At 35.5% G+C, this 12,262-nt stretch overlaps 1 protein-coding gene and 1 pseudogene across 1 annotated transcript; both read right to left on the bottom strand.

Annotated features, from left to right (window-relative positions):
* Nucleotides 1–2,057, bottom strand: part of LOC137720122 (probable glycosyltransferase At3g42180) — a 6,002-nt pseudogene extending 3,945 nt beyond the window's left edge.
* A 3,952-nt stretch (nucleotides 2,058–6,009) lies between these two features.
* On the bottom strand, nucleotides 6,010–9,300 carry LOC137730072 (probable glycosyltransferase At3g42180). Its single transcript, XM_068469141.1, has 4 exons — nucleotides 9,040–9,300; nucleotides 7,245–7,396; nucleotides 6,775–7,138; nucleotides 6,010–6,672 (listed from the first exon to the last, which is right to left on the bottom strand). The coding sequence occupies exons 1-4, from the start codon at nucleotides 9,298–9,300 to the stop codon at nucleotides 6,010–6,012; spliced, it is 1,440 nt and encodes a 479-aa protein (XP_068325242.1).
* Between the last annotated feature and the right edge of the window lie 2,962 nt (nucleotides 9,301–12,262).

Below are 12,262 nucleotides of genomic sequence, written 5' to 3'. Positions count from 1 at the left end.
AGAAGTTGCAATTTTGTATCGTTCCTCTTCGAAAAGAGTGTAACAAAAGTGTCCCATGCTTCCTTTGGCGTTTTAGCATCCCGAATGTGCTCCAACATTTCTTCTTCTATTGTGGTCTTTAAGGCAAACATTGATTTGCCTGCTTTAATTTTCCACTTCCGCAAGACGCCGTTAACATCTTCCGCTGCCGGTTGTGTAACTTCACTACCACCGACAACCTCCCACAAGTCTTGACCTTGAAGGTAAGACTCTATACACGTTGCCCACGTGTTATAGTTTTGGTTGTTGAGCTTCTTGATTCCTCCAACAACTTGAAGATCACCCATCGTATCGGCAAGACTTTGACTACACCGAATAAGCTTGAGTGACTACCGTGCAGAGTAATACACTACTCTCGACACAAAGAAGCTCCCTCTCAATGTTTGTGATAACCCCAGCAATAATCTCAAGAAATCTTTTCTGATGTGGAAGATCAGTCAATACTGCAACCACAGAGCATACTCGGTATTTCAAGAGACTTTACAACCAATGCTCTACCAAGAACGATCCCTGACCGACTTGGCTCTGATACCAATTGTTGAATAAGAAGAGTATCCAAGATAACTCTAATGATCCCAAGAAGAAGAAAATAGAGCACACTCTTAAAGAAAGCTCACAAAACAAACTAATTAGCAAAACTTTTCTTATTTAGCTCTAGGCTTTGTTTTTCCTTGGATGATTTACAATGCTTGAGGACTTGGGTATTTATAGCAAACCAAATGAAAGCTACACCACACACTTACTTCACCTACAACATCCACCTACTTCACCTACAACCTCCACTTACTTCACCAACCTCACACACTTACTTCACCAACCTCACACACTTACTTCACCTACAACATCCACCTATTTCACCTACAATTGACATTGATTCTCAACAGGCAACACTGAAGGGAAGGAAAAATGTGTGTGCCTCATCAGGATGTGTAGGGAATGGGCTTTCCTCCCCCTCTATTTCATCAATGAATTGCCCCTCGATTCCATATATGTCATTCATTGGACCAAAATGTATTAATGGATGCTCTCCTTCCTTGTAGCTCCACACCTTGAACCTCTTCATCATCTCTACGTGACTCCTGCACCATGCATATTATGGTTAGCAAAAACTTTAGAATGCACGAATGACAATGTATAGGATGCACTGGTGCAGTGGATGATTGGAGTTGCACGGCTGAAGTTTGACAATCGTAATCTAGCCATTCAAACTTTAAGTAAACCTTAGTAAGAAAACCCTCTTAATTGGTCAAAGCAAATGATCACTTAGAAAAAAAAGAGAAGAGTATAATTCGTATTGTACATAGAATCTTAAAATTACTTAACTGGTGAAAAGCATAGGGATTTTTGTAAATGGTTCCTCTTGGGATAAAAGTCTCATTTTTCTGTGATGCATACTTTTTAAACTGAATTGCTTCAAGAATTGCTGCTCGTGCTTTGGCCAAGCCTTCTTCAATTGTATCCAAACTAGTCTTACCCTGATCACGAAGATTAAATCCACTAAAATCAAGCATTAGTCAAATTAATTAATTTATCAAGATAATTACCATCGTTTTGATTTTAATAACTACATGAGAATGATTACACTTGGGGGTCATTTCATAATCATTTTGTTCAAAATAATTAGAACATAAAGCTCTCTTTTGTGATGAATTTTCCAAAATTGGCTTGGTCACTTTTTGAAAAATGAAAACAGTTACTAAACAAGTTTTGAAAATTGAAACTGTTATTAACCTGAAAAATGAAATTGAAATGCTTACTTTGGTAAGATTAGCCTTGTGTCTCCTTCAATACATGGAGCTTGTGAGAAGCTCATCAAAATATGAAACTTGAGATAGGGATGTGTAGTTGCTCTTTGTCAGATTGAAAGGTGTAGTAGTAGTATTGAAAGAGGAAACAAAGGGAATAATGACATTGTTTTCACGAAGCAAGGGTGAGAAGGTTAGAACGAAGAAAACGAGAAAAAAGAAGATAATTAGCCAAAAAAGTGTGGGGCAGCGGAAAGCTGAAGTCATGGCCATGGCTGGCTAGCTAGCTTGACTGTTTCTTCAGTGAGGTGTCCATTTATTAGAATCAGTGAGAGGATGAGTCGGCGAGTCGGCAAGGAAGACGATGATCTGAGCGGTCATCTGGGTTTATTTAAGAACTTCAGCAGAGCTGCATTTTTTTACTTGCATGTATATAAAAGGGTAGCTCTTAGCGGTTTAGCTGGGTGAAGATTATCACACACTGATATTAATGAAAAATAATTGAACATGGCAAATTGCTACAGATATGGATAAAATTAAAATTATAAAAAGTTTGATGATGATTATCTTGCAAGTTATGTATTAGATAAATTATTGATCAGTAATTTGCCATGTATTAAATCACAGCATGCGGAAGAAGAACCGTTATCATGTGAGATGAATATGAGGAGAGTTAATTTTGAAGGGGTGTTTGACCATGTCATTAAAAGAGCATATCTCACAAAATATGAGATTTTATATATTTTACTAGACCTCACACGTGTTGAGATATCAATTTCACACCAAGAAAATGAGAGACTTTGTATGTGCTTATAAGTAGTTGGGCTACTCCCTATATTGTCAATTGGTTTTACGGTAGAACCTCAACTTTCTCCGTAGTATCTAAGTTGGTTGGCCCACGTGTGAAGCCCAACGGCCACACGTGCTCCACGCTACCCAATTGTGTTGCCCACATGCTAGGCTTGAAAATTCGCCATACTTGAGGGGGCGTGTTTATCAATCTTAAAATCGGGGAAATGAGAAACCTTACATGTGCTTATAAGTAGTTGGGCTACTGCCCCTCTTGCCATTTGGTTTTATGGTGAAATCTTAACTTTCTTTATGATATCAAAGCAAGTTTGTCCACGTGTGAAGCTCAACGGCCACAGGTGCTCCACATCACCCAAATGAGTTGTCCATGTGTTAGGCGTGAAAATTTGTCACACATGAAGGGGCATGCTGAGAGTATCGATCACACATCGGGGAAACGAGGGACCTTGCATATGCTTATATATAGTTGTATTACTGTTCATATTGTCAATTGGTTTTATGGTAGAATTTCAACTATTTTTATGGTATCAGAGCAAGTTGGTCCACATGTGTAGCCCAATGGTCGCACGTGCTCTACGTCACCAAATTGTTTCCCATGTGTTTGGCTTGAAAATTTTCTCATACATAAGAGGGCGTGTGAGGATATGAAGGTTAAAGAGTTTTATATCAGAAAAAGAATAAACCTTACAAGACTAATAAGTAAGTTAAGCTACTTCTTTTATTAACAATTAATTTTAAGGAAAACTAATGAAAAATGCTTGAAAACTTTGAGTTTTAACGATAAGGACAAAATAAAAGGTAAGGTGAATAGTACAAGGATTTACTTTTTAGTGTAAAAGTACAGCTTTTCGTTAAAGTGAATAATATCAGAAATTTTTCGTTAAAATTCTCTTAATTTTATGATGAAATCTCAAGTTTCTTCAACATGAACTCACTCTTGCGTGAGAGTTGTCATAATGAAATGACTCCAATGAATAAATCATTGTCAAGTGATTCTAAATATTTCACCAAAAGTAGAAAGTCGTACTTTGAGGCTAGTTCCCTAGGGAATGGACAAAAAACCCTAATCCCAAAGGTACATTGAATCAAACTAATTTATTTATCAGCTTAATGTGTGGCGAGGCCAACATACATGTATATGAGGTCGAAATAAATTTCTTGGATCGCAAACATTTTGAATTCTTGATGTTGCTGCTTTTTTATTAAACTGCAAGTAATGTGCCGTTATAAGTCGTCAATCCGATCGATCAATGGTAAGAGAGAGAGAGAGAGAGAGAGAGAGAGAGAGAGAGAGAGAGAGAGAGCCCTTCAGCCCTCATATGAATTATATCTAATTAATTCCTCACTCAAATTTTCTCATTTTACGTTTTCAATTCTCTTTTTTATTTTGTCATATTTCTTACTGACTGCAATCGTCTAATTTTTAAGTTACTTTTGAAAAATTAACAGTACAAAATTCAATCAAATTAGAAATTGTTTAACCATTCAATCAATATTGTTAAAATTGTAGCGTTTAAGTGAGAAATATGATTTCGTCATGGATTAGTGTTAGATGACTAAACAATTTCGGTTTTTTTTTTTTTTTTCTTCCAATGATAATCTTTAGATGGACATAGAGATTATTAGATAGTTTAAATCACCGTGTGACTTGCATGATGAGGAGGAGAATAGAGAAGGCAAAATGAGGATGTTCACAATGAGAAGATTGCTAGCATTCCTATCTAACTAAATACTTGGGAGTTGTACTATAGTGCCCTCTGAAAGTGTCTTTGAGTCTCATTTTTACCCCTAGAAAGTTATTTTGTTTCTCTTTATCTTCTAAATCATGTTTTTGTGTCCCAATTTATTTGCGGCTAATAAAGTGCGTTAATTATTCCGTTAAATATATATGTTGATGTGGCTGTGGAGACAAAAATGATCGAGAAAAATATGGAGGCAATACGTGAATTCTAGGGTAAAAAAAGATAAAATTACCCTCAAGGCACACCGAAACTTCTACATGCAAGCAATGGACAATCAAGGTCAAAAGCGATCAAAATAGGTATTTATTTAAAACCTATTTCATCCATCCTCATAAAATCTCCCTCACAAGGTAACTCCCAAATTATTTCTCCTAAATTATATTAAGTAGCTAATTAATTGTAAATTACACCCAAAAAAACCACTAAAGTGGCCGGTTCCCATCTCTCCCAAAAAGGCCGGCCACACCCTTATAAATACCACCCCATTTTCTCCAAAAACTTAAGTTCAACACTCTTGCAAAATTCTCCAAATTCTCTAAACACTTTTCCCTCAAATTCTAACTTTGACATTAGAGGTTATTCCCTCCCCCCCCCCCCCCCCCCACACACACACACACACATTCATTGTGGGCACGTGAGGCCCTTGGTCTTGACCAAATGTGTTAATTGTTTTGTAGGTGCAATTTTATCTATGAAGAATAAGGCGGAAATTTGCATCCACAGTGACGGTGAAGGACCCATAATTTTCTTATGTGTATGCCATGTAAACACCACGTGGGCAGAAAAATAAATAAATTTGGTTTGTTAAAAAGATTAGTTTAAATCATAGTTTATAGTTGAGAAAAAAGAAATAAAAACAAAGGAGAAAAAGATTGTCGACTGAAAAAGATTTTGGCATGAATTAACTCAAATTTGATTGGAAGTTGCCCATGGAAAATTTCCTTCATATCTCTCTCTCATCTCCCACACACAAGCTCTCTATTATTTCCTTTAATTTTTTTTTTTTCCATATTTTTCATATCAAAACTCGAAATCAAGATGTGAAAATTGATGAATATCTTGATATTCGGGAGTAATGAAATGAATTTAACAGCATAGGGTAAACTGGGACGCAAAAACATAGTTTAGATGGCAAAGTGAAACAAAATAATTTTCAGAGTGTCGAGTAGAACTCAAAGACACTTTCAAGAGTACTACAGTAATTAAACCGTGCTGGATTTATACATGACCTACTTAAAATACTTAGTACTCCCATACAGGTGATGAGTGGACTTAAGTCGATTCATTAAGATTAATTACTCAGTTTATCATGTGATTAAAAGTCAAATAGTGCCTCGCTAGTAAACTACCTTTCCTAATCAAGGTATGGGATTCTTTGCTTCCATATGTAGCTAGGTCTCACGTGAGTTCCACATATCCCTGCATATATAAGAAATGAGGTTGGTTTTATTATAAAACCAAAGATCGATATGGAGCTTGAGAGGAAAAAATGCAACAAGATCTGATATATATATCTCTTATGAGCGTCGGTATATAGCTAGCCAGCTTGTGTCCCATTAATTACTGCTGACAAATTTTTACATACAAGAAAGACTACGGACTGATCAGATACCGAAAAAAATGAAGGGGTTAAAAAAATTACACAAGGTGATGTCTAGGTTGATGAATCATGATCAAGTTTTGAGCTTAGAATTAAGTCGTCTCAGCCACACTGAGTGAAGAATCATGTGAATTACGTCAAACGGCTCAGACGGCCGATTAAGCACAAAATGCCTCTTAACTTTGGACACCCTCTTCTGCATTTTCACATAATTTTCATACGGAATTGCTTGTAAGATGGTCTTAATTTCCGGTATCTTGGCAACTGGAATTTGTACTGAAAATTGGCTCCAATCAAGAACATCATTGAAAGGCAATGTATAATTGTCAGAAATTAGCACCGGTACACATCCTGCATGAATTGCCTCCACAGCTCTAGGGCTTGCCACTTCAAACCCACTGGGGCACAAGCAGTACTTGCTTTGACCCATTAATTTTGTGTAGTTTTGGTCCTGGGGAAGCTTCTCATGGACTTGAACTTCATCATCTTTGTCCTTCCAATAATGTAGCAAGACGGTTCGAATCGGTCCGTGGACTCTGCCGGCGAAGAATGCTAGAATCTGGCGGTTGTTTGGGGCCTGACCTAAATCTGGTGGTCCAATCTCTCGAGGGAGTACATAAACTTCCGGCATTGAGACATCTCTTTGGGGTTTAAATTCTTCAGAGGTGTTGGCATTGCAAAGAACCCTAATAAAGTTCTTTAAGAGTTTAGAGTGACCTAATGAGACGCGGGGTGCCTGAAATATGATAAAATTATTGATTGAGATGACCTATACACATATCCTTATAATTTAATATCAAAATGTGGCACAAAAAGATAGCGTTTAGTAAAGCATTACCCAATCATGACATGATGCCATAAAATGGTCAGCGCCATCGCTTCTGTTCCAATATCGATACTTATTTGCCACGATGCCAATGTAGTCAATGACTACCCGCTGCAGGCGATCGAGATGGTAGTCTTGTATTCTAGTGATAGGTAAGTAAACGTATTCGACAATGTTGGCAACACTAAAGGGAAGGAAGAATGTGTGAGCCTCATCAGGATGCATAGCCCTGAAAGGGCTCTCCTTCCTCTCTATTTCATCTATGAAGTGTCCTTCAATGCCGTAAATATCTTTCATAGGACCCATGTGTATTAAGGGTAACTCTCCTTCCTTGTACGTCCACACCTTAAACCTCTTCCTCATTTCTATGTGACTCCTAACAATTAGCATCACAATCATTATAAGAAAGCATCGATCATGATGAAATTTATCTTTGGGAAGAAAATAAAAGCAGGTTTTTGTTAGCACTATAGATACTCAACTGATGAAAAGCATAAGAGTTTTTGTAAATGCTTCCTCTTGGGACAAAAGTCTCTTCTCTCTTTGAATTATAGTTTCTGGACTGAATTGCATCACGAATCGCTGCACGTGCTTTAGCTAAATCTTCTTCGATTCTCTCCAAACTAGTTTTATTCTAATGATGGAACACAAAAAAATTGTAATTAGTCAATGCAAGTTAACTTACCAAATACGTAATTATAACAAAGCTTAATTTTGGTTCCATGCACTAACCTTGTGCGTACTACTCCTTCGATGGAATTTTCCAGAATCCCATCGAAGGAACGTGTGGTAGGGTTGTGTAGTTGTTCTTTTTACGATTGAAAGACGTAGTGAAAGAGGAAATCAAGGGAAAATTATTGAGATGGTATTCAGGGAAAGGTGAGAAGACTAGGAGGAAGAAGAGAAGAAACAAGAACGTTACTAACAAAAAAATTACTGTGGGAGATCGGAAGGCGCCTGCAGTAGTAGTAGTAGTCGTTCATATGGTACTGGTTGATTTTTCTGGTTCTATGGATTAGCATATATACGTACGCACGCGTACAATCTTTCAATCTCTCATTTTTTGGTAAACATAGATTGCATATGCATTAAGCCGGAACACGAAAAAAGACGGTAAAAACAAAGCCAAATACAACAAAATAAAACAACCCATGCATTGAAAAACAGATCAAGGCTTAGGAGGTGAAACCAACCCATGCACGAAGAAGTAACAACAAAATAAAACAAGGGTTTTGATAGAGAAGTGTATATAATATAGGTATAGGATATTTATATCCACACACTCTTTTTTACCTTTCTCACACTCTTCTCAAATTCTAGCCGTTAAATTAAATGGATTGCCGAGGATCACATAAGAGAAATTAACAATGAGTGTGTGAAAGGTAAAAAATGTATGTGGATAGGACCACACATAGATACATCTTCAAGAACAAATCTATGCAGTTAATTAATTGAGTAAATTACATAAAACTACCTCAATTATGGTCATACCACAATCTCATACCTTATGTTTTAAACATTGCAATTTCATACATAAACTTATGAATTCGTTGCAATGTTAGACCTCTGTTGTTTAATCCATTAAGTAGGCCGTTAAGTGATGATGTGACAAATACAAGGCCCATATTTTTCTGACATGGAAGACCATGTAGATAAATTAACGGAGGGTTGACATTGCAACAAATTTATAAGTTAAGGTATGACATTACAATGTTTAAAACATGAGGTATACGATTCTGTTGCGACCCATAGTTGAGGTAGTTTTATGAATTTGCCCTAATTAATTAGAATATCTAGCCAGTTCATTTGTATTTAGTCACTGTTTACTCAATCATGAATGCCATTTGACACTCTCTAATATATGTGGATCTTACATACAATGATATGATCACTCACATTTATTAGAGAGTATGTCAACACGTATCACTTTATTAGGTTTTTGCATGACCTGGATAAATGTTGATCATCATCGACCGCTTAGTTAAAGTACCAAAATATAACGGTTTTGATAGACTAAACGCCGATCCCAAAAGGTATATATATTGAGTACTTAACTAGCTAGCGAGCTTGACAAGAAAAGAGGGAAAAAAAAAAAAAAAAAAGCTAGCTAACAAGTCCAACTCATTTGTTTTATCAGCTTTTTGGGTTTAATTTGTGAATTTTCCAAATTTGGCTATCATTTTTTGAAATTGAAAACTGAAACAGTTGCTAATTAATTAACAAGTTATGAAAATTGAAACGGTAATCAACCTGAAAATTTGAAATTGAAATGCTTACTTTGGTAAGATTAGCCCTGTGTCTCCTTTGATACATGGAGCCTGTGAGAAGCTCATCAAAATATGAAACTTGAGGTAGAGATGTGTGGTTTCTCTTTGTTAGGCTGGAAGGTGTAGTAGTAGTATTGAAAGAGGAAACAAGGGGAATATTGACATTGTTTTCACGAAGCAAAGGCGAGAAGGTTAGGACGAAGAAAACGAGAAAAAAGAAGATAGTTAGCCAAAAAAGTGTGGGGCAGCGGAAAGCTGAATTCATGGCCATGGCTGGCTGGCTAGCTTGACTGTTTCTTCAATGTTGTGTCCGTTTATAAGAACCTCTGCAGAGCTGCATTTTTTTACTTGTATATAAAAGGGTAGCTCTTAGCGGTTTAACTGGGTGAAGATTATCACACATTGATACTAATGCAAATAATTGAACTTGGAAAAAATTGCTACAGAGATCGATAAATTTAAAATTACATAAAGTTTCAAGATGAGTACCTTGCAAGTTATGTATTAGATAAATATTAATCAGTCTTTTTCCATGTATATGATCACAGAAGAGCCTCCCTCACACAGTATGATATTTTCTGTACTTTATACCATGACATCACACATTTCGAGAGCATCGGTCTCGTGCCCGATAATGAAAGGACCGTGCATATGCTCATAAGTAAGACTTTTTCCCATTTTGCTAACTGGTTTTAGGATGAAACCTTAACTTTATTTATAGTATCAGAGTAGGTTAGTCCACGTGTAAAGCCCAACGATCACATGTGTTCCACGTCACCTAATTGTGGTTTCCACGTGCTAAACTTGAAAATTTGTCACACGTCAGGGAGTGTGTTGAGTGATCAATCTCACATTGGAGAAATGAGGGAATTTGCATGTGCTTATAAGTAGTTGGGTTACTTCTATATTAACAATTGGTTTTATGGTGTAACCATGGACGGAGGGAGGTAAGGTCCAATGGGGGCACATGCCCCCTCTCATCCCAACTTTTTTTTGCATTACAAGTTATTCAATTAATCATTCCCATTTTTTTTGCTTTGCAAATTATTCAGTTAATCATATTTAAATGGTGAAATCCTCTTTTAGTTTTTAAATGCGCCTCCGTCCTGTATATTTTTCTCATGCACTAATGTCTAAACCTTGTTGAGTTGCATGTATTTGGTTAATTAGTACAAATGAGCATTAGATTGTCAACAATTAAAGACAAAATTAGACAATAGAGTAATAAAATTAGGCATTTTGAATTTTATTTTTTCTGTATTTGTAAAAGAACTAGCTTTATTTGTCCAAAAAAGGAGCTCAAATTTTTTAAGGTGCCCCTCCCTCTTAGTTAAATTTCCGACTTCATCCTTGGGTGTAACCTCAACTTTTTGATAGTATCAGAACAAATTAGCCATGTGAGAAGTCCAACGACCACTTAGTATAAAGTATCAGAATTTAAGGGGATGATATCTTTCAGGGTTTTGAGGGACGAAACATCTATGATCCGAAAAGGTATATATTGAGTGGAGGCAGATTGTCTGCCCTCCTGATTGGGTGTCATTCCCATCCCCTTCTCTTTTGTGCGGTCACGGTTAAGTCACGTCAACATTTTATATTTATTTTTTTATAGAGAAAAGAAGACAAAAAATAATAGAAATATAAAATGTTGATGTAACTTAACCGTGATCGCACAAATAGATGGAGATAGGAATAGCACCCAATTAGGAGCCAGACAATCTGCCTCCATATTGAGTAATTAACTAGCAAGTCCAACTCATTTGTTTATCAGTTTTTTAGGTTTAACTCGTCGAAGTCCATTTCTTGGATCACCACGCACCAATTTAATTCTCGAAACTGCTGCGGTTCTGCGTTTTGATTGAATTGAAAGTAATCTGCTGTTAAAGGTGGCTTGAATCATAATCTTCTGATTGATAGAGAGATAAAAATTGAAAATCTAATGGATACCTTGGAATTTGTTCGATTTATATATCATTGAAAAAATTGGTTTTTATACAACTTTTAAGCAAAATAATGCTAAGGAGATCAATTTTAATATTTGGATTTAAATCTAAATATTTAGGTTTATTAAAAGATAAAATTTAGCTTTGTAAGCTGTGAATGTCACTCAACCTTCCAGACCTAAATTTCAGGACCTAAAATGTATTAATTGTTGTGGAATAGTTTTAACTCTAATTCTTTTTTCAATATGAATTTTTTTTTTTTTTTTGGTAACTTTGAGTTATGTTATCCTAATTTTTTTTTTTGGTCAAACAATAGATTTTGTTAAATTAAATATTAAATTAGCCACTGAGGTTCAAACTCACGCTGTCATGATGGCTCTACACCTTTCCATCTTAATTTAGTTTTACGAATGTTTTAACCTAAAAAACTTTAAATTTCGACAAAATTTCCAAAACCAAACAAATCATACTAACCAACCAAATTTCAATATACACACTAACCAACCAAACTTCAATACAAACACTAAATATGTATTTTATTATTTTGATTGTTGGATTTTAATTTCAGACATTGAATTTTTTATTTTTTATTTTTAGGTTTGACAAAAACAAATATGGGCCGTTAGATCAATTTCAAAGGCTTGCCCCAAAAACATAGAGTTTGATCTGGACTGTTAATAACCAACTGTCTAGGAATCGAAAGGCCTACAGTTACTGTTGGACTGTTGGCCACCAACTCTAATATTCAGCTACATTTAAAATTCAAAAAAATTGGAGCCTGCTCAAGATTTAGGTGTCAAATCTGAACCCAAATTGGGTCCAATCTAAAGTGGGTCTTCCTAATGATTAGAGTTGGTCTAATAATAAAACTCGTAAAAATTAAATAGGATAAATTTATTAATATTAAAAAGAGGGTGGGGTTCCTAACTATTATGTTAATGTAGGAATGGAGAGTTTGAAATCCTAGATGCATAAGTAAAAATTTAATATTCTATTCACTAGAATAACAGATCAATGTGTAATTATACATTTGTTGATGTAAAAACTAATTTATTTGTTGGGTGGTCAAACCATGGTTAATGTCATTAAAGAAAGTTTGAGGTTTTTGTCACAGTATAAGGCAATGATATCTTTCTTAACGATTCCATGTGAGACAGTGCTACACATAATCATAATAAGCGTAGCAAAGTATATATTATAACCTAAACTAAATATTTAAGAATTCTTACAAAATGTTACTTAGTACTATGGTTTAGTGGTATTCATCTTTATTTGTTAGTAAGAGGTTTT

The sequence above is a fragment of the Pyrus communis genome, chromosome 1 (genome assembly GCF_963583255.1).
Source record: "Pyrus communis chromosome 1, drPyrComm1.1, whole genome shotgun sequence".
Classification (NCBI taxonomy): domain Eukaryota; kingdom Viridiplantae; phylum Streptophyta; class Magnoliopsida; order Rosales; family Rosaceae; genus Pyrus; species Pyrus communis.
The sequence above is the reverse complement of the archived record's forward strand: the minus strand, read 5'-3'. Positions and strand labels throughout refer to the sequence as shown.